Genomic DNA, 23,957 nt, shown 5'->3' with positions numbered 1-23,957 from the left:
GTGTTTTTCACAAAGGATTTCTTTGAGTTGGTAGTTGGTGAAATTTTTGTGTTTCTGTTTTCCCTTCATGTTCTATAATTCCAGGGCAATTTTCTTGGATTATTTTCTGCATTATTGTGTCAAGGTTCTCTTTATGGTCACATCTTTCCAACAGTCCAATTATTCTTATCTTTTCTCTTCTTGATCTGTTCTCCACATCTGTCATTTTTTTTATAAGATGTTTTACATTTTGTTCTATTTTCTCATTCTTTGTTATTATATTATCATACAAATATATCTTATTCTATATTACTTATTATGTTTTGTTATTCCTTGGTATCTCATAGCTTCACTGGCTTCCCTTTGCCCAGTTCTAATTTTCGATGAACTCTTTTCGTCTTTTGAGGCTTTGTACCTCCTTTTCTAGTTGGTTAACTTTTTTTTATAGTCTTGGTTTTTTTGGATGGTTTTTATTTTTCTTTTTAGTTTTTCCTCAATGTCTCTCATTTGACTTTTAAATTCTTTTTTGAGTTCTTCCATAAATTCTCTCTGGGCAGGGAACCATTTCAGGTTACTCTTTGAGATAGAAGCTTTTTTACTGAAATGTTCTCTGAAGATGAACTCTGGTCTTCTCTGTTCCCCAAATATGTTTTAACGGTGGGGTTCTTTCTTCTTTGCCAGTTCATTTTTTTTTTTTTTTTTAATAAGAGATATTAGTGTTAGCACCTCTTATCATTGGGTAGGAGGCCATGGTGCTTAGCTTCCCTTCAGCTTTCTACTCTGACCAGGAACCTCAAACTAAGAGTGCCAAGCTCCAGCAAGTGCCCAGAGCCAGCAGCTCCCTTGCTCCATTGTCTCTGCATTTACTGGTTGCTGGTTCCTTCTCACCCAGGCCATGTCTCAGCTGCACAGCTGGGCCTGACATTCCCAATCAGCAGAGGGTCACTCTCTCTTCCTGGATTCAAACATAATTCCACAAACAGTCTGGAGGTGAAAGTGTGTGTTGTTCCCACTAAGACTCCAGCCTTACCCAGCTAGCCTGAGGGGTCCCCACTTGATGATCCTTTGGAGCTAGCCTGGAGATATTTACACTTCAGACAGGTTAGTCCTCAGCCTGGGGATTCTTCAGCTATTCTTGGGTTGGGAGACTGAATCTCCAGTCTAATTGATTTTTTTCATCAGTCTGTGTTCACCCTGAGATGCAAATTTGTTCCATTTGTGGGGGAAATCTGGAGAATTTGAAATTTATCAACCTACTCCACCATCTTCCCAGAATACTCCCTGAAGTTTCTTTTAAGAAGTGACCTGTAGATTCTTTATGATGTTTTTTTGACATAGGCCATTTTTTAAAGTCATAATTATCAGAGAATTCAAGGATTTGAAAATTATTTTTCCTTAACTAGTTTTCCATGATTTATGCCAGATAACTTATATTTTCTTGTTTTCGGTCTTGATTTTGTCCTACTATTTCTTGCTATCTCATAGAATCATTAATTTCCATTTGATCTATTGTAATTATAGAATCCATTTCTTATATAAGATTGACTATGTTCTCTTTTAAACTATTTATTCTTTTTCCAGTTCTTTATACTAGCATTTTTATTCCTTTTTTAAAAGTCTTTTCATTTAAGTATAGAAATATAATCTTTATGGAAAACTAATGTTTCCTTTTGAGTTTCTACCTGCAGTTGTTAGGGAGTTAATTCTCCTTTTGGAGTATATTTAGATTTGCAAGATTTTCAATGTTATTATTTTTTTAATCCCAGTAGTTTTAATCCTGAATTAGGGCTAAATGTGTTGGAGCCAGGCTCTGTCACTCATTGTATACTTGGGGTTTTATCATTGGCCCAATTTAATCTTGTCCTGACTTCCCTTAGTTAATCCACTGACCTGCTTCTCAAAGTTAGCCCACCTTCCCTTAGGGTTTTTAACATTTAAAGCACTGAATCTTCTAAACAAAATCTGGAGCAAGCATCTCTAGGTTTAAGCTGTGTAGGTCTCTTTGTTCAATGATGCAGTTCAAAGAGGTTTCCAAGTGCCCATGGGAGGTTTCCTGACCTCTATGTCTCTGGCTATTTCTGGTCAAACTAGGAAATTGTCCTTTTCTTGTGCTGGCAACCTCTTTTCTTATTGCCCTCAGGCTTCTGGACCTCTAGTGTAGTTCTGAGGTGAAGTAGAAGAATTCACTTAGTGTCATGTCCTTTTGGGTTATTTTATTATTATTATTATTATTTATAATTATTTATTATTATTATTATTATATTATTATTATTATTATTATATTATTATTTTTTATTATTATTATACCGTCTGGTATAAACTCTAGGGATTTTGGTGGTAAAATTTTATGGGAGCTCATTTTGGCTAGAAGTTCTTATCTTATACTTGTACATTTTAATTTTTTTTTAACCCAAGACTTGTAATGGGCTGAGGCTCGAATTGATGCACTGAGGTCCCAAGCACGTGAGGCTAAATAGTAATTGGACTATACTCTATTAATATATAAGCTTGGAGAAAGAATGGCCCCCGCCCACTCTTTGTGCAAGTCCTGATGTGTTGGAAATGACGTTTTTGGTGGGTGGAGGCAAGGGAGTGGAAAGGGAAGCGGAAGGAGAGACTGCTGACTGGCATCTTGACACAGCTGCTCACATTGCGATTGCGAAAACCCTTTATCTCCAATCCCCCTCTGCTAGCTGGCTTCCTGTCACAGCTGCCCATATTGCTATCGCAATCCTTCTTGCCCATATTGCTACCACAATCCTTTTTCACCTCTTCACTTCAATAAAGATTGAAGATTTTTCCCTTAACCTGAATTCCTGACTCCGGCTGATTTTAAATACGCGGTCATCACAAAGACTCATTTCATTTACTTCTTCTTAATAAATTACTTATTGAAAAGTAACCTAATATAGTATTTAAGTGAACTGAAATGAAATATCAATACTTTTTAATTTAAAGCTCAGCTCAAATACCAATTCCTATATGAGGCATTTCTCGATGTCCCTCTGTCCCCCAAATCCAAGTCGTCTTATATTTTAAAATATATTTTATATACAATTACAATTATATACAAATTACTGAATTTGAATTCAGACTGAGTGCTCTATCTACTGCACTATAGCTGCCTCACTCTAGAATAAGTATCTGTTTTCATGTACACCATTATATATCTTAATCATCTAGTTTATTTTTTTCTTTAACAGCTGGAGGTGATGTGTGCCTGCATTCCTATCTAAGTGGCCAGCCCACAGAAGAGTCTCACCTAAGCATGTTGGCGTGCTTTCTGATTTATCATTCTGTTCCTACCCCAGGGCAGCTGTCTGCTGGAGGATTAGAAGGTAATTAGTCCGTCTTTTGTGTAAAATTGTTGGATCATAGAGCAGATGTTGGAAAGTACCTCAAAGGTCCAACTTTTCCTCATTTTGTGGTTGAGGAAACTGAGGCCTATTCAGATTAAATGCCTTGCCCAAGATCACATGGGCAATAAGCAAAAGAGGCAGAATTTGAACCAAGGTGCTCTAACTTCAGAGGGAGCTTTCATTTTCACTTATCTTCCATTTTGCATCCCTTTTTGTTTTAAGTGCATTAATTCTTATTTTTTTGGTGTTGTAATTGAGAATATTCATCATATGAATGTTATCATACTGCATAATTTTTAGGTGTATAATCTGACATAATTTTAATGATAGTCATTATCCCACAGTTCCTTTATTTGTGTCACATCTAATTTCTGCCATGTTTTTTGAGGGGAAAAAAATCAAATTTTTCAAGACTCCAAAAGATGACCTTCATTTTCCCCATTTGAGATATTTTGGAATATTTTTGGGTCCTTCTGTATTTGATATGGATGATAATAATATTTTAGTTTTAGTTCACCTGTTTGTCTTGTATATTCCTTACAAAAAGACAAAACTTGTTTTGTGTGTGAAAATGTAACAACATTCAATAATGTAACACAAATTAACTATCTCATAAATAGATTTTTATTTATTTCATTAAATATTTCTCATACTTGAGAAAGTAAGCAATTGTATATCATGCAAAACATATTTCCATATTCAACATCTTTTAAAAAAAAACAGGCAAAAAATAAAGTTTTAAAAAGTATGCTTCAGTATGCACTCTGAATTCATCAGTTCTCTTTCTGGAGATAGATAGCATTTTTTTATCCTGCGTCCTTGAGAACTGTTTTGGATCATTGCTAAGTCTTTCACAATTGATCATTCTCACAATATTGTTGTTTCGTGCACAGTGTTCTCCTAGTTCTGCTCAGTTTATTTTGCATGAGTTACATATGTCTTCATATGATTTTTCTGAAACCATCTGGCTTGGGTTTTTGTTTGTTTGTTTTTTGGCTGAGGCAATTGGTTTTAAATGACTTGCCCAAAGTCATACAGCTAGGAGGTGTTCAGTGTCTGAGGTCAGATTTGAACACAGGTCCTCCTGACTTCAGGATTGGTGCTCTATCCATTGCACTACCTAACTGCCCTTGGCTTGGCATTTTTTAATAGCACAATAGTACTCCATAACAATCATATATCACAACTTATTTAGCCAGTTCCCAATTGATGGACTTTTTCTCAATTTCCCCTTCTTTTCCACTGCAAAAAAAGAGCTATTATAAATATTTTTGTATAAATAGATTCCTTTCCCTTTTCTTTGATATCTTAGGAATACAGATTCAGTAATAGTTTTGCTGGGGCAAAGAATGTGCACAGTTTATAGCTCTTAGGACATAGTTCCAAATTGTTCTTTAGAATAGTTGGATTAGTTTACAACTCCATTAACAGTGCCTTAGACATATTCCTCTTGCCATTGTCATTTTCCTTTTTTGTCATGTTAGCACAGCTGATAGGTGTAAGATGGTATCTCATTTGTTTTAATATGTGTTTCTCTAATCAGTAGTGAATTAGATCACTTTTTCATGAGACTATTATGAGCTTTGATTTCTTTTTTCGGAAAACTGCCTGTTCATATCCTTGGAACATTTATCAACATTCTGATATGATAGGAACTTTTAATTCTTAAATAGTGTGAACTATAAGTTCTAAGGTATTTCCAGTTGTAAATCTAAGTCTCATATTGATTTTAAGATCTATCTTGACCTACATATTAATAAGAGTTTTTCTCTGAAATTTTCATTTTTCTTGGAAGAATTACATGTAACTGAAGATTCTGAGAATTAGGCTATTATGAGTAATATATTAAATTTCACATAAAAATTATGGTAATTTAGTTTCACTCTTCAAACCAACAATTGGATCAAATATAGGCAAATTCCTTGCTGTTAATTCTGTTCAAAATGATTAATTTCAAAATAAAAGAAACACCTACACAATATAGGATGGTATGGCATGTGCTTGTGAAACACAGTAGCATTTTCTTTTCAATATGACAGTAATTGGAAAATCTACAAAGTAGCCAAAGTAGAATTAAATGAGTGGAATTTAAAATATTGAATTTAGTGCTTCTGTTTGACTAGAAACTTTTCAAATGAACTAGAGTTTGTTCAATCAGCAATTATTTATCATCTTTACAGAAGACACTTAAAAATAATTTTGGACATTAATAAGAGACTAAATAAAGATAAACTGCTTACATTCAAATATGGCAAGATAACAGATTTGTCCTATCCAAACTCTTAAGGTCTGGGAGTACTTTCCTTAGGTATTGGTGATCTTGAGAAAAGACTGGAAAAAGGGGGACAGAGATGAATAAAAAGGAAGGTTCAGGAAAATTATCTCACATAATTAAAGAGTAAAAGTAGACAGCTATACAAACAAGGAGAGGAAGTAGCTGACACTTTGTCTTAAATCTCATTTTAACTGGTCAGAGTAAGAAAAAATATACACCGTTGGGTACAGAATACATTTCACTCAAGGGGGAAGTAAAAGGGATAGAGGATGAGGAAGAAATTAAGGAAGGATCTATACTAAGCAAAACCACAAGGATCTATACTAAGCAAAACCACGGATATACAAAAATATTTATTGGTTTTTTTTTTTGTTTTGTTTTGTTTTGTTTTGAGACAGCTATCTGAGACAGGGAATCTGAAGAAATAACCATATATTGGAGAATAGATCAACAAATTGTAGTATATAAATGAGATGAAAGACTATTGTGCTGTAAGGAATGATGAAGGAAATAGTTTGAGAAAAACTTAGGAAGGCAAATTAGAAATGTTGTGAAGTGAAGTGAACAGAACCAGAGAAACAACTTATACAGTGATAAAGGATAAAGGAATATAGTTTTGAATAAATTCCATGATTTTAGAAAATTAATGATGAAAAAAGTTACCCATTTCCTAATAAAGTAGTGATGAACTTAAATTATGTAAAGTATATTTTTGTATATGACCACTGCATGGATTTGATTTACTTAATACACTTATTTGTTCCAAGGTGGTTTTTTTGGAGAGGGGAGCAGTTAGGAGAGGAAGTTGAAAGAAAAAGGAAGGGGTGAACAGTAATAATCCTTTCCAAAATTCTGCTGAAAATTTTTTTAGTGCGCAGAAAGAAGTTCAGAAGGAAACACAGACAAGCAAAGGATATGAACAGACAATTCTCAGACGAAGAAATTAAAACTGTTTATAGACATATGAAAATATGCTCCAAATCATTATTAATCAGAGAAATGCAAATTAAGACAACTCTGAGATACCACTACACACCTGTCAGATTGGCTAGAATGACAGGGAAAGATAATGCGGAATGTTGGAGGGGATGTGGGAAAACAGGGACACTGATACATTGTTGGTGGAATTGTGAACACATCCAGCCATTCTGGAGAGCAATTTGGAACTATGCTCAAAAAGTTATCAAGCTGTGCATTCCCTTTGATCCAGCAGTGTTTCTACTGAGCTTATGCTCCAAAGAGATACTAAAGAAGGGAAAGGGACCTGTATTGCCAAAATGTTTGTGGCAGCCCTGTTTGTAGTGGCTAGAAGCTGGAAAATGAATGGATGCCCATCAATTGGAGAATAGTTGAGTAAATTGTGGTATATGAACGTTATGGAATATTATTGTTCTGTAAGAAATGATCAGGAGGATGAATACAGAGAGGACTGGCGAGACTTACATGAACTGATGCTGAGTGAAATGAGCAGAACCAGGAGATCATTATATACCTCAACAACGATACTGTTTGAGGATGTATTCTAATGGAAGTGGATCTCTTCGATAAAGAGAGCTAATTCAGTTTCAGTTGATCAAGGATGGACAAAAGCAGCTACACCCAAAGAAAGAACACTGGGGAATGAATATAAACTGCTTGCATCTTTGTTTTTCTTCCTGGGTTATTTTTACCTTCTGAATCCAGTTCTCCCTGTGCAACAAGAGAACTGTTCGGTTCTGCAAACATATATTGTGTCTAGGATATACTGTAACCTATTCAACATGTAAAGGACTGTTTGCCATCTGAGGGAGGGGGTAGAGGAAGGGAGGGGGAAAATCGGAACAGAAGTGAGTGCAAGGGATAATGCTGTAAAAAATTACCCTGGCATGGATTCTGTCAATAAAAAGTTAATTAATTAATTAATTAAACAAACAACACAAAACCATAGGATGGAACAGACAATTAGGTCCCTTTAGGATAAGTAACCCATAATAGGACATGCCATAGTGTCTGTTCTAAAAAACATCCTAGTCCATCCTTCCACTTCCATCATCCTGCTATGTAGAAACCCTTAATCCTGAAATTGGGTAAAAGGATTATTGTACCAGATCAACCTGAAAACTGAAACAAAGACCTTGACCAATCAAAATTTTGCCCCAATCCCTATCCTATTCCTCACTCCCTAAAACCAAATAAACTGTGTATACTGTTTAAAAAAAAAAGAAAAAAAAAAGAAACACAGACAAGAAAGAGTTTTGAAAGTAATGTAATGAAATTTTTTTCACTTAAAATCTTTTTTTATATGGAAGTGCTCTAAATCTGTAAAGTTCAAAAGTTTAAAAAAATAATTTTGAACATGAAAAGCCTTCAAAGTGATACTGTGCTTTATGCAATCAGATGTTTTGGGTTTGTTTTATTTTGTTTTTTTAATAGACAACAAAAAACAGGATCTTATTGATACTTTTCAGTCTCTTTAATGATGTAAAAATATTCTGTAGCTTATCATTCATGAAAGTCAACTTGTTTCATCCGTCATACTATTCAAAGACTACTATAATGAATGCATAAATTATTTTCCTAAAATTTTTGAATAAATGTGACAGTATCTAAATAAATAAAATTCTTGTAACCTCTAAGAAATTAATTGATTTAATCCTTTAAATATTCAGTCCTATCCTAATATGCCTTCCTAGGGTAAAAGTAATTCATGGGGTGCTTGAAGGCTATGCCAGCAGAAGTTGAGTTTCTGCAAAGATAGAAATGTGAAACAAGTTATTATTTATTGGTCATTCAAGAATTTCACCTAGCAAATTACAGAGAGGGTTTTCGTCTAGTTGGACCCAGGATGAATGAATGATTACTAAATTTTTTTGGCAACTCGGAAAGACTAACTACAAAGTTACAGAACTGTTTTGATCTGTGTTAAGAGGGGGATTATTCATGCTGTCAACCTGATGAATCCTTTGAAGTAATGGAGTAATTTAAGCATCAGAGAGAGGATGTGTAGCCATCTATTATCTTCTGCTTCATTTAAATGAAGGAGTTGACAAGTAGAACTTTCTTCTAAATTATTAGCCACACTTTCCTTTTGCATAAATAACATGCAGAATGACAATATTCATGTACATTTTCTGTTCTTGATAATACCTCATAGTATTATTTTACTTTATAAACATTTTCTTGAAAAGCAGTTCATGTAAATAAAATTATCTGTCAACGTATTAACATGATTCAGCATTGTGGAAAAGCACCTGAATAATAAATCAGAAGACCTGAATTTGAATCCAGTCTCTACCACTTACATAATTGCATGACTTTTGAACTTGTTTCACCCCTTTAGCCTCTGTTTTTTTCCTCTGTAAAATGATATGAACTAGGTGATCTCTAAGGTTTCTTGCAGGTAATTGATAAAATTGTGACAGTTAAGTGCACAATGGATAGAGCATTAGCTCTGAAGTCCAGAGGACCATTGTTCAAATCCAGCCTCAGACACCAGCTTTGTGACCTTGGGCAAGTCATATAGTCCTGACTTCCTCACTGTGTGTGTGTGTGTGTGTGAGAGAGAGAGAGAGAGAGAGAGAGAAGGAGGGAGGGAGAAAGAGCGAGAGATTGGTATGTTGAATTTCATTTTAAGTCAAGGCATTTATTTCTATATAGAGTATTTCTATATGATATATGTAGTATATATATATATACACACACATACATATACATATATATATATATATATATATAAAAGAATATATGTGTGTGTATATATATATGTATATGTATAGGAATGTGTGTGTACATATATAGGAATAACTATGTGTATGTGTGCACGCTTATAACGTGTGTACATCTACGTTTTTTTTTTTAACCTGTTTCCCTTTCTGTTTCTTTAGGAAGCATGAGTTTTTCTGAGCTACTTCTAAAATTCAAGCAACTGAAGATGCCAGTTCGAGCATTGCTAAGATTAGCTCCTTTACTTCTTGGAAGTCCACAATCAATGGTACTATGATCACCCTAGTTAGCAGACCTCTCCTGGATATCAATTCTGCACAAAAGTGACCAAACATCAAAGCCTGAAGTATTATTTATAAGTTTGAAATAGAAATATGAAGAAAAATGAACTACAAAAACATCAAATTGTATTTTAAAACAAATGTTTTCAATGTTACAGAGAGCTCAGTTGCTGTTAGAATATGTAAAAGTGAATTTAAAAATAACTTTACTTTTGTAAATAAAGTTTTTGTTTTCAAAACTATCTTGTTAAGTATTTTAGTTTAGAAGTGGTTATACCCTTACTAGACTTCATTTTTAAATTCTGGGGCAACCTGAAGTTCAGGAACTTAAGAAACACAACCTCTACCCCTCTCTTTCTATAGCAAAAAAGTTTTTTTAAAAATTGGCAATTTCTGTAATTTTACATTGATCTAACTTTGTACCAAGGTTCAAAAATGTTTTGCTTAGCTCTTAATCAAGTAAAGGAATAATTAGTCATAGAGTATTTAAAGAAATGTTTCAGTGGAAGAAGTTCATTGATGATTCAAAATTGTCTAACAGCAAGATTTAGGCTAGTATTAAGGTAAATGAGAGTTGGAAAAATTTCTGTCAGGGAGGATTCCAGTACCCAGGGTGTATTTCTTTTTATTTATTTTTGGGGCCCTTTGAGATCCTGTTTGGTTTAAATGTTTTATGTTCCAAGGGGCCATTCATCATTTTTTTGTTTGTTTGTTTGTTTTTCCATAGAAACAATTAGCCCAAAGATCAAGATAGTAAAGATTTCCCAAATCCCTGACTAATGTGACAAGTGCCTTAGTAACTGAGAATTTCCTCCTCAAGGTTCTGTTTGATTTAGGAGCCTCATTCAGGAGCTTTTTTTCATTTCTGAAGGATTCAGAAATTTAGTCGCTGTTTGACATAAAAACAAGAAAACCAAACTTGGGCCCATTTTTCACAGGTACATGTAAGATAAAAGTAGATTTTAGGGGATACACAATAGCAGTTTTCATAAAGGTTATTTAAGCTATAGGAGTTTTGAAGGGAAGAGATTAAAAGTTTTTTCTGCCTATTTCAGCTCCTGTATTCGTAGCAAAAGCATTTCCAAATGAGAGATAGTGTGTAATAAATCAGTATGGGGGAGGGGGAGGAGAGAAGAAGAAAACCAGTCAACAAGACCTCAGTCTCCTTTGCTGGATCCTTTTCTCCATCTCACTTGTTAACCACCCATGGGTAGATGTCTTCAAGACTGTGTCCTGGGCCCTCTTGCCTTTATCCTATTTCTCTTGGTGATTTTATCAGCTCTCATGGATTCAATGCAGATGATTCTCAGATCTATTTATCTAGACCTAACCTCTTTCCTGACTTCTGATCTCTAGCTGCCTATTAGATTACCTTTACCTGGATGTCTCAAGAACTTTTGAGTTTGACCAACAGGTGCAAAACTCAACTCATTATCTTCATTTTATTGCCTCAGCACAAAGAATAGAGCCTGGATTTTGGAAGACTCAAATTCAAATCCAGCCTCAGACATTTACTAGTTGAGTATAACCTGGATATTAATAGCACTTTTCACAGAGGATTGTTGTGAGGATAAAATAAGTTGGCATATACAGTGTTTTGCAAACCTTACAGCTCTGTAAATGCTAGCTTTATTAATTCCTTCCTCAGCCTCCCCTCTTTTACCACCTTTGACTCTGGTCCCCTGGGAATCTCACTGAGTGTGTACACTGACCGGCACCTTTTCACCTCAGCCTTTTGGAATCTCGAGGCTACAGAGGGTCCCACAGCCTGCCTATAGCAACGACATTGACCCAGCATCCTGCCCAAGCTGCCTGTAGTCCTGCCTACCTGGCAACAGGGACCCCAGGACCTCATTTCAGCAGTTTTCAGCACAGTCGCAGTTCAGACCCAGGAGCCAAGCCAGTTCAATGGGGCTTCCTAGCAGCTGCTCTGAGTTCCACCTCCCCTCTGACCTAGACTTCCACTGATGAAGCTTCAAGCCCTGCTTGCCTGGGGGCAGCAACCCTGGGATTTTAAACCAGCAGCTATCCTCCACCCGTCCCTTTGATGCAGCTAGCTTCCTTCACAGAGCCCTAAGCGCTGACCCTCTGCAGTCAAAGCCCAGAACCCTCTTCTGCAATTGAGTGCCCTGTCAACCTCGTGATAGAGACCCTAAGACCTTCTCATAGCAGGTCATAGCCCAGCCCTAAAACTCAGAGACCCTCTAACCTCTGAGATTATCTTTAATTCATTCAGAGCCCGACATGTAGCTACAGAGCATACCTCCCCAGTGGTGATTCATACACAAGACCCTGTTCCTGACCAACTTCTAACTGGACCTCAGCATCTCGGCCCGTTCAGGTGACGTGGAATCAGAGACAGCTCAGCAGACTTGGGCAGTACCCCCAACCTGCTGAGACCCACTTCCCCCTTGCAGCATTGCCCATCCTCTGCCTGACCCAGACCTTGCTGTTTCCTGAAAAGCAGAGACTCCATTCCTGACTCTGCATTTTCACTGGCCGACCCATACCTGTAACTCTCCCTTTCCATTTCTGCCTCCTGGCTTCCCTGGCTTCCTTCAAGTCCCAGCTGAAAATCCCATGCTCTATAGCAGGGCTTCTTAAACTTTTTCTACTCACAAATCGTTTTTGTCCAAGAAATTTTTATGTGACCCTGGAAATAGAGGTATATACAAATCAAGACATTTACTGGTAATATAACAATTTCACAACCCCCACATTCAGTTACAAGACCATTTGTGGAATTACAAACCACAGTTTAAGACGTTTGGTTCTACAGGAAACTTTTCCAGATATTACTTAATCTTATTTTCTTTCCTTTTTTTTTTCCCCCTGAGGCAATTGGAGTTAAGTGACTTGCCCAGGGTCATTTAGCTAGGAAGTGCTAAGTACCTGAGGTCACATTTGAACTCAGGTCCTCCTGATTTCAGGGCTGGTACTCTATCCACCTAGCTGCCCCTTAATCTTATTTTCTAACCTCTGAGATTATTTTTAACTTATTTATCTATCATCTTGTTTGTGCATAGTTGTTCACAGGCCATTTTCTCCCTTAGACAGTTCTTTTGGGGTAAGAGATTGTTATTTGTTTTGCCTTGCTTTATATCCTGAGTGCTTATTTAGTACAATGCTTAGAACAAGGTAGGCCTTAGTAAATGCTTGTTGACATGCCTTTAATTGATTGAAAATGGCTTTACAACTCACCCCTTTTATGATGATGCAGGAAGTGTACTATCAGTGGTGAACTGGATATTAATGGGGTACTCTGCGGTTGGAGAATGTTTAAACAAATTGTGCCATATGAATATAATATACTGTAAGAAATGACAAGAGATTGTTCAAAAAAGTAGGAACCATTTTATAAAATGATGCTGAGGTAAATGAGCAAAACAAGAAGAATGATTCATGCATGATAACATTGTATGACAATTTGACTTTGAAAGACTTAAGAAGTTTCACCAGGGAAATAACAAAGTATGACTCTGAATGACTCATGATAATGGAGCATCCTGCCTTCTTCCTGAAAGAGTGATGGATTCAAGATGCAGAATAAGGCATACATTTCAAAACATGGACAATTGGAATTTTGTTTTGCATGAGCTACATGCATATGGATTGCTGTTCCTTTTAAAGGAAGAGTTGGTATTAGGAAGAAGAAGAAGCTAGGATGAGAAATTGAGCGATGTTTAAGTACATAGAAAAGAGCAGAAGACCAGAATCACAGACAAGGACAACTTTGAAAATTGCACATTAAATTTATTACATATTTAAAAAAGAAAAATGTAACTAAAAGATATTTACAATTTCATATACAAGCCTCTTTATATGGAAAGTCTGTTTTACTTGGTGTTTATTAAGTACAGAGTAAAAATAAATTTAAAAGATTTTTATAATGTTGTAGTTAAGTATATAAATTATTGCTCTAGTTCTCACTTCTTTTTTCATTGGTTCAGATATGTCTTCTTTCTCAACATTCATTCTTTCATCATTAGGTAACTTTCATTGATAGCAACACTCCATTTTCCATTAGTGGCTCTACTTAGTTTTGATATGAACTGAAATCTTTTGGGGGGAAGGATTGGAAGGACCCTGATGTGAACTGTCCCCTTTATTCTTTGGGGGAAAGGTGATAGGGGTCTCAAATCCTCCCAGCCTCTGGGAGGGGCCACATCCATTCAAGATAAGTAATCTCATTCAATTTTGAATTGAATTTAATTGAAAATCAGTCTCTCAGATTCATCCAGGGATTGACACCGGCTCATGGCCAAAGATCAAAGAAGGGTAATAAAAGGCGACTCTGAAAGCTCACTCTTTGCTAAATGCCATTCTGGACTTAGCCCACTGATGAAAATATTTTCTTCTCAGTGTAAACCCATCTCTGCAAAAATCATCTTAACAGGGTTCTTTGCCCACTAAGAAAGCTGTCTTCTTAGCAAATGTCTTCTTAGTGCAAATGAATCCCTTCTTTGCCACAAATCTCATGCCCATATTTATTGGGGTTTGCGAATTCTTTCATAAAACCTGCGCAACGGGCCAAGGGGATCCCATTGCTGTTTGGGTATCTCTTACCTTAGATTCTCGCACTTCATCAGTTTCAACACTGTGAAGTAGCATGATTCCCCCAAAATAAACACCCGAAATCTCATCACCATGCAGACTTATAGTTTTTGATACTCAATTCCTTCAGCCTCTTCTCCCCTCAGATTGAAGGGTTGCAGGGTGGAACAACAAATACCTCCCGAAGCATCCCTTTCTAGAGAGCTCAGATTAGAATTTTTCAGGTTAACACTTCATGTTTCAAAAACATCTTTGCTTGATTTCAATTCAGTGGAACACTGTGTCCCCTTAAAGTTTTTCTTATGTATACCCCTAGGGCTTAGAGCAGTACTTGGCACTTTGTTGTTCACTCTTTTTCAGTTGTGTCTGATTCTTATAATTCTCTTTTGGGATTTTCTCAGCAAAGATGGTGGAATATATTGCCATTTCCTTCTCTAGTTCATTTTACAGCTGAGGAAAACAAAATTAAATGACTTGCCCAGGATCACACACACACTTCTAAGTGTCTGAGGATGGATTTGAACTAAATAATTTCCTAATATCTTTGTAGCTAAGCACATGACACATGGTAGATTTGCAGAATGAGTATTTTTGACATTTTGCATCTATCATATGTCATATACTTAGAGACAAAGATAAAACAAAATCCCTGTTTAATGTGATCCCTGTGAGTTTCAGAAGGTTCTGAAATACTTGAATGATCATGTTTCTTATATGATTTAGATAAGTCTTGTCTGAGATTTACCCATATTTAGGTTTTTCCAGTATTTGTAGAAAAAGCAGAAATAAACATAATTATCTGTCTTTTGTACAGCTTACATTGTACTTTATGAATTAGAGGGCAGAACCAAAACCTATTTAATAGATAAGGAGGGAGAGCTATGGTAGAGCAATGACTTCCTAACTTTTTTAGTGTTAAAACATTCAGCCATTATTTGATTTCATAACATTTGCTCCAAATGCAGAAAATGAAAACAAAACAAAACAAAAACCCGGTACATAGCGTTCTTCCCTTCCCTCTCCCCCCCCCCCCCCCAGCCCTTAATTAAAGAGGGAATTTAGCAAACATTAAGCATCTTTATGATGTTCAATGTAGCTTTCAGGCCCTGGGGATACAAAACCAGATAAAACCATTCTCGCTCTAAAAGAGCTTAAATTTAACAAAAATCAGGACTATATAGCATGATATTAGATAAGTAAAATGCAAGGGTATAGTATTCTCTTCTCTCAACTGTAATCATTTTCTGGGAGCAGATTTCTTGGGGGGCTTCTGGAGGCAGTCTTTGTTTCAGTTCTGATCAATAACCACCTTAAATGCAGCCAAATGTCAAAGTCCAGTCCTTTTATTTTTTCTTCCAAAATAGCCCAGTAAGCTTTCCTTGGTTCCGAGAGCTCTTGTTGCTCGTCCTTTGCCTCTGCCAGCTTCAGTCTCCAGCTCTCTCTGAATCTTGGCTCTGAATCTTCCCAACTGACTCCTGGCTGAGGCTCGTCCTTTGATATGCTCTTTTAGAGGTGTGAACTCAAAGGTTGACTCCTCCGAGAGTGGGATTGTGGGAGCTGTGACTTGTGAATCTCCTCCACTGAACTTGTGAATCTCCTGGACTTGTGAATCTTGAGTACTAAATACATTAGTCAGCCAGAGAACTGCTAAGCACGATGCTAAAATTAGACAACCGACAAAACTTTATAAGAATCCTAACCCAAGGGAAGCCACAATGATAAAGAAAGCTTCATGGAAGAAGTGGCGTTTGAACTTGAGCCTTGAAGGATGATGACAAGGATTATAAAAGAGAGATGAGAAGGAAATATATTCCTTCCCCCCCCCCCCCCGCCCCCGACAACAACATTTTCACCATTTATTGAAAATACTTCTTCAAACAAAGTTACAACATACTGTTAATTGTTTTTGCTGGTGCAATGAAGGACAAATTCAGGTGTTGTTTAGAAAACAAAGAAATTTTTGTAAGAAACATTTATTTCTGTCCTTTGTGATATGTTGAGAACTTGGACATGTTTTATATTTATTCTTGATGTAAATATGACAATAATATTACATAAAACATTCATTGGTTAGGTTCCCCCCCTACTTTTAATGATTCAAATTCATTTTCTTTTCTGAAACAAAAAATTCCCATCACCAAGAAAAAAGCAGATACTATCATACTTTATAATTATATCATAAAGCAAAACATATACTAGATATAGATATGGATTTAAATGTATTGGGACCTTGTGTAATCCATTTCTATTGAAATCTCCTAAACCCAAACATCACACATTTGGAAGCAGATAGCCATTAATAATGAAGAAAAAAAAAGATCCCCAGACAACAGAGGAGACTACATTAAGTCAAATGACTGAATGAGATGAGCTTGCCTTTGAACTTGCCACAACTGCATTAATATGAGGTCACCAGTGAGGGGCTGCTGGTTGTAGGAGTGCTGATTATCCCTTAACCAACTTAATACTTACCTAGGAAGTCTTAATTGGGCTTTATGATAGTGAGGGGATTTCTGAATCACCAGTGGGATAGTATTGACTCATGACCTGTGGGAAGTTACTTTTGTGAAACCTTAATTTTTCTTTGAGATATTTCATTAGAATTTCCCATTTTCCTGACCAGAGAACAAAATTGCAGGTTTGGTAGTCTCAAGATCATAAAGTGAGCTCCCAATGGTTTTTACAAAGGGAATATATTCCAAGTATGGAGGGAAGTTTTTGCCAGTATACTGAGGCAGGAGAACAGAGTATTAAATTAAAGAACTAGTCTAATGTTTGAAAAGGGATAATTAAAAAAAAGGGGGGGTGGAGGCAAATAGATACCCGATCTGAAATCAAGAAGACTTTTGTTTGTGCAAAAATTTTTCATTTAAAAGGTAATCAAAATCATCCACTTCACATTCTGAAATTCTCTCAATATCTAGTTTGATCACAAGTTTTTCCCTTATCCATAGCTCTTACCGTAAACTTGCTATTCCATGCTGCCCTAATTTGTTTATGGTATCACCCAAGTTTTTATCTAGTGTGCCTAGTTTTTATCTTATTTTGATATATAGTGTGAGATGTTGTTCTCTGCCTGATTTCTGCCAAACTACTTTCCAGTTTTCCGAGCATTTAATATGCTTTTATTTCATAAAAATGTGCTTTTTGTTAAGTTGTTTTCAGTCACATCTGACTCTTTATGACCCCATTTGGGGTTTTCTTAGCAGAGATAATGGGTTTGTCATTTCCTTCTCTAGCTCATTTTACAGATGAGGAGCTAAGGCAAACAGGGCTAAGTGGCTTGCACAGAGTCACAAAGCTATTTGTGGGCAAAATTGAATTCAGAAAAATGAGTCTTTCTGATTTCAAGCCCAGGGCTCAAGTCACTGTCTCCTGGCTACTCACTCTTTATTAAAACAAGGACACCTACATTTGGGTAGGTAATATGAAATGATATCCTTTAAGAGAAAATACTCTTTAGAGTAAGATTTAGTGATAGTAGCATCCAGCAATAAATTGATGTCATTTTGCCTTTTCTTTTCACTCTTTGCATGGTTTGGAGTTCATAAAAACTTAATAAATTATTAAATTGCCACACCCTTATCATTTGTGATATGTCATACCTCAACACAGTTCTGTGAGCCGCTTCTGCTATTGCTTTGATATTCAAAATCTGTTTTAGAAGCAGCACATACCTTTATACTTTTCTGCAAAAACAAGGGAACAGAAAAGGAATAAATACTAATATAGTGTCTACTACATGTCATGCCTTGTACAAAGCACTTTACAAATTTATCTCATTTGATTTTCACAGGTGTTGTTACCATCTCCATTTTACACTTGAAGAAACTGAAATAAACAGAAATTAAGTGACTTACCCTGGATAACACAACTACTCAATATCAGAGGACTGACTAAATTCAGGTTTTCTTGCCTCCAGTACTTATTGTTGTTTTTGTTCATCCTTCATTTTTGAAGATGACCCTAATGACATCATGGGATGATGTCTTGATTTGTGTGTGAAATGACTTTAAATGAGGCAGAGTTGCACTAAGTCATCAGTCTTTCTCTCTCTCTTCCTCAGTCCCTTGACAATCCAAAAGTCTGTACCACTGGCTATGGTATTGGATACAACAGATTACCTTGTCTTCTTCAATGTCTGACCAAGCTCTGAATTCTCTGGAGTGCCTATTTTAGCCACTCTCACGGCCGTTAGAACAAATGGTTCTCATTTGTCCTTTCCAGTAGGGTATAAATAAAAAATAAAGTTCTTAAAAAAAACAGAAGGATTAGGGACAAAAAAAAAGAACCCCTTCTAGATTTAGAGGAAAAGATGTAAGGATGCTTTCATTGGCTAAAACGCCAATGTAAAATCTGCATATTTTAATAATTTTACTGGCCTAAAATGAAGTTGGTTTACAAATGATAAACAACATAAATTTTTTTGTCCCTTTTAAACTTTTAAAAACAGTTCAAAATTAATTCAGTTTGCAAATGCTCTCTCACTTCCCTTGAAATAATAGAAACACTCTAGGGCAGCACAAAATTAGGATAAGGAACATATCATGTAAATGGTCAAAAACAACTGTTTTAGAGAGAATAATAGTTTCTTGCTTGTGGCAACCAGATCTTAGCAGAGGTACTAAGGGAAAGTATACAAGAGCACTATGTCATGAGTCGAATTATTTCTACATAGCTTATTTTCAAATTTATCTATCTGATCCTTAACTCTATTGACCATGTCATACTGGTTGTCCTGTAGACATTTCAAATTCAATGTGTTCCAAACAGAACTAATTAAATTTTCCCCTAAGCCCATCTCTCTTCCAGATCTACCAGTTTTGTCAAAGGCACTGCTCTCCTTGCAGTCACTCAGGTCTGCAACCTTTCATTCACTTTCACTGTAAACTATCATATCCATTGCCCAGTCTTATTAATTCTTTCTTCACAGTGATCCTTTTTCTCTATTACTATGATTAGCCCCGTACTTCAGAGCTTCACTTCTCTCTTGGAATATTCATTTAATAAACATTTATTACATTTGGTATCATAATGGTTTTCTAATCGGTCTCCAGGCTTCAAACCTTTCCTCTCTCTAACAAACATCCCCTCTACAGAGCTGCCCAAGTGATTTTCCTAAAATATCTATGACTATGTCATACCCTTCTTCAATATTCTCCTATTGACTTTTGAATTCAAACACAAACTGCTCTGTCATTTAAAACCCTTCACAGTTTGGCTCCCATCTATCTATTTATTATACATTCTTCTTCTTTATATACATGGCCTTCTTTCTCCTATATGGATGCTTTTGTTTTGTGCCTAGAATATACTTCCTTCTCACTTCTGCCAAGTTCTTTTCAAGGCTCATTTCAGTCTCTGTCTCTGGCAGGAGAAGCTTTTCCTGATTTTCTGACAGCTGTGCTGGCTCTTCTGCTCCTGAAAATTACCTGTATTTATTTTGTGCATATTGTCTCCCAGATAGAATGTAAGCTCCTTGAGGACAGGGCCTGGTTCATCGTTGGCTTTGTATCGATAATGCCTGACACTTAGTAAATGCTTGTTGGAATGAATTTGTATTTTATGAATCATAATAACATCTACATACATTTGAAAAATAGTTATATATGGCATGTATGAGGCTCTGAAAAAAAGGCATTTTGACTTACTTATTTTTAATTTTTTGGACTGAACCTATGATGTGATTGATATATGGAAATCTCCCCTTACAAAACATCAATTCGGTCATAGAAAAATAGATGGGGCCTTGAGAAGTTAAAGCCTTTGCACAGAGTCTCAGAGCCAGCATGTGTCAAAAGTGGTACTGGAATCCAGGTCTTCCTGATGCTACCTCTCTGTCATACTATTATTGAATAAGATCCAACTGGTCCCATCCAGCAGCTTTCAGTATGGAAAGTATGGTCAAAACAATAAAAGATTGCATCTTTATTCTAATTCTAAATCAAGCTTGTTTTGAATTCAACAAGTGCAAAAAGGTTCTCTTTCTCTGATATATGTTAAAGAAAAAAGGACATTAGGTATATTCATGGTTTTGTCGGGCAATTCAAGGTATCCATGACACCAAGAAAGCTTTATTAACTTATTCTTTTGATGGGAAATTTGAAAGCACAATTAGCACCATTCATCAAAAAAAAGTCTTTAATCTAGTTGGCCCTTGACTCAAAATCAAAGTAATCATGCAACTCAATTTTGGGACTTTGTCATGTGTTTCCTCTAAGGCTCACTGTAATCTCTGATGTGTGAAGTCTCCATAAATTGTACATATTTACCTACTGTAATTTTCAGGGTCTAATTTTCTCCCCAGGAAATTCCCTTTGAATTACAAGTAACTGCTGAAAAAGGGATCCTAGGAGTCACTAGTTCCACCCTCCCTTCTCTTTTCCCTTTAATAAATCTTCATGAATTATGAAGAATAATTTGCATAAACAGTTCTAATCACCCTGGAAGAAAATAAGACATGGACAGACAGAGAAAACTTATTTGGGTGGGGGCTGATGACACAAGCAGAAGAAAATTCTATATATCCAAATGTCTCTAACAATCCCTTTTGTGGTAAAAAAAAAAAAAAATGGAAACAAAATGAGTACTCATCAACTGGAGGAATTGTATGTAAATGTAATGGACTACTATTGAATTATAAGAATTAATGAAATGAAAGAATACAGAGAAACACCATACATAGAGCCAAGGCCAAAGTGAATACTTCCCCCTCACCTCAACTCTGTGTTCTAATATGCTCCCCATATTCTCTATGCATATCTATGCAGAAAAACTTGAATAGACTCATGAATTGATGTAGAGCAAAATAAGCAGGATTCAGAAAACAATCTATATAATGACCAGAACAACATTGAAAAACATCAGAACTCTGAACAATGCAGTGAGCAGTCAGGATCAGAGAGGGCTGATGATAAAACAAGAATCTTCATCTCATCAGAGAGCCAAAGACCACAGGTGCTGAGTAAGGTGAACAATGCATCAGACACAGCCAATGTGTTGGCTTGTTTTGCTTAACTACTTTATCTTAGAAGAGAGGATTCTGTTTTGGGGAAAGGTATCATTGAGAAGAGATGGTTGTGAGACAAGATAATAATAGTTAAGAAGTCACAAAGTTGTACCTGGTGAATTGTCAATTCAATTCAACAAACAATAGGTACAGCCTCTATTATAAGTCTTTTCAAATTTAGCCCTAGCTGTCATCTAGGTCCTTGGAGGGCAGATGCAAAGTCTATCATTGAACCCATACTTTATGTTCTATAGGCCTTCAAGAATAAAGAATCAGCCAACCGTCCTCCTCTTGCCCCACCATATATATAATTACATACTTTGATAAGGTATCATCAGAATGAAAGAAGATATGTTGATAAATAACAAAGATTCAAAACTATTTATTTAAATGCATAAAAGATGGAAGCTAGTGCAGAGACCATAGGATCAGTAGAAAAGGACTGGACAGCCCTATCAAGAATAGTATCGAGTTTGCTAATGATCAGCAAAATTAGCTAAGTGCTAAGGACAGGACAAGGAACTTTATTTTTTAGTTAAGATAGAACAAATGAGGATCTAAGAAGATCTAAAGGGTCCTCAAACTACAGCCCGCGGGCGAGATGTGGCAGCTGAGGACGTTTATCCCCCTCACCCAGGGCTATGAAGTTTCTTTATTTAAAGGCCCACAAAACAAACTTTTTGTTTTTTCTATAATCCAGTCCTCCAACAGTCTGAGGGACAGTGAACTGACCCCCTAGTTTAAAAATTTGAGGACCCCTGAATAAAGCCACTGCTTAAAGCAGTTGGGTCAATGGAGAAAAAGTAGAACTACTTAAACTTTTATATTACTTCACTTTTTCTCCTTAAAGGATAATGATCTTTGGACTGAAAAATAGAGAAAAAATTAGCTAGACCACAGTTAAAACTGCAAATAATTAGGAAACTAGAGAGCAATTTGTTATTGACACTGAAATCATGTCACCAAGTGAATGGCACCCCATTGTACTGAAAAAGCTGCTCATGGTCTTAGACATGAAGATAGGTAAATGTCTTGAATTAAATAAAAAAGGAAAAAGAAAAAAATAAAGATTCTTCATTCTCTAGGTTGGCGAGCTAGACTTGGATGTTGAGTGCATTACTAACAGAATAGTTAGGAGTCAGGTATTTAGTAGGAACAACTCATTTCAAAGGCATTGCAGGACCTCTCATTCTCAAGAATATTAATTCAATGGTCCCTTCTCTCATGGGCCAGAGTCCTGGACTGGAGATGGCCCCATTGCCCTGCTGACTAAATATCCTAATTTCTGGGTTTCTCTTCATTGCTGCTTGAATGATCTTAGAGCTGGACTTTGGCTGTGTTTACCACTTCTTTGGCAGCTAGATAGGATGCTGGTCCTGGGCCTGAATCAGGAAGACTCATCTTTCTGAATTCGAATCTGACCTAGATACTGACTAGCTGTATGATCCTCAGTAACTCTCTTTGCCTCAGTTTCCTCAATTGTAAAATGAGCTGTAAAAGAAAATGGTAACCCACTCCAGTATCTTTACCAAGAAAACTCCAAATGGTGTCATGTAGTCAAACATGACTGAAATACCTGACCAGCAACCAATTCTCAGTGATTGAAGTGGCCTTTTGTAGGAAAGACAGAGAGGTGACAACTATACCTGGAATGATAATATTAATAATAATAAGTAACATGTATATATATAACCCTTATTAAATGCCAGAGACTGCTAAGCTATTCTAGTTATTATCTCACTTGATCTTCACAACAATTTTGGAAGGTAGATGTCATTAACTCCCATTTTATAGATGAGAAAACTGAGGTAAACAGGAGGTAAGTGACTTCCTTAGGTTCACACAGCTACTTAGTATCTGAAGATAGATTTGAACTTAGTTTTTCCTGATTCTAAGCCCAAGATTTGATCCACTATGCCACCTAAATACAAAATGGAATGCGCAAAAGAGATGCTGTTTTAAATTGTTGTTGTTGACTTGTCTTGCTCTTCATGATCTCACGGATCAGGACATCCATGGCTTGTGTGTTTTTTGTTGCATGTGACTTTTTTTTTAAATTTTTGTTTTGTTTATTTTTAGCAAAGATACCAGAGGGATTAGCTCCTTTTCCAGCGAATTAAGGCAAACAGAGATTAAATGATTTTCCCAGGATTACATAGCTAGTGAGTATCTGAGGTTGGATTTGATCTTCCTGACTCCAGGCCCAGCTTTCTATCCAACGAACCATCTAGATGCCTTCAAAAGAGATGCTAGCCTTCCCAAATAAGGGCTATCAGATTGGTGATCATGAGGTATTATTGGCCACTGCTAGTAGAGTGAAATTTCTTAATTTTCCTGATATAACAAGAAGAGAAGAAATCTAATTTACAACTATACCTCTGGATGGAGGTCTGGGATTTGCAGACTTGATTTCCTCTTGTAAAAATGAAGACCCAAAATGCTAACATGTAGCTGGTAGATATTTTTTTCCTTAATTAAATACAAAAAATACTAAGAAGCATCAGTCTTAACTCTTGGAGCCACCAAGCAAAAAGATATGGGGTAGTATCAGGTGTTGGATGACAAGACTTGCCATGTGGAATTCTTGCCCCTTGTAGTAGGTCTAAACATTCTCTCATTGATCTCTTCATGTCTTAGGACAAAAGGATCATGGAGGTAGATGCTCAGAGAGGCTAACTTTAGGGATGCATCTGACCTGGCTATAATATTCTTAGTTCTGTTTTAGAGTATGTGTTGCAAACTCCTGCGTGTTAGGATTTCAATTATTTGAAACCCAAAGGCTAAATTTTAAAAAAGCT

At 36.1% G+C, this 23,957-nt stretch overlaps 1 protein-coding gene across 1 annotated transcript in view; it reads left to right on the top strand.

Moving 5' to 3' along the window:
• ANAPC1 (anaphase promoting complex subunit 1) overlaps positions 1 to 9,835 on the top strand; it is a 141,768-nt gene extending 131,933 nt beyond the window's left edge. The window contains exons 47-48 of the mRNA XM_051975808.1: positions 3,183 to 3,317; positions 9,477 to 9,835. Coding sequence (XP_051831768.1) covers positions 3,183 to 3,317; positions 9,477 to 9,592 — 251 coding nt within the window. The 3' untranslated portion in view covers positions 9,593 to 9,835. The remainder of the gene's footprint in view (positions 1 to 3,182; positions 3,318 to 9,476) is intronic.
• The last annotated feature ends 14,122 nt before the right edge of the window (positions 9,836 to 23,957 follow it).

The sequence above is a fragment of the Antechinus flavipes genome, chromosome 2, assembly GCF_016432865.1.
Source record: "Antechinus flavipes isolate AdamAnt ecotype Samford, QLD, Australia chromosome 2, AdamAnt_v2, whole genome shotgun sequence".
Classification (NCBI taxonomy): domain Eukaryota; kingdom Metazoa; phylum Chordata; class Mammalia; order Dasyuromorphia; family Dasyuridae; genus Antechinus; species Antechinus flavipes.
The sequence above is the reverse complement of the archived record's forward strand: the minus strand, read 5'-3'. Positions and strand labels throughout refer to the sequence as shown.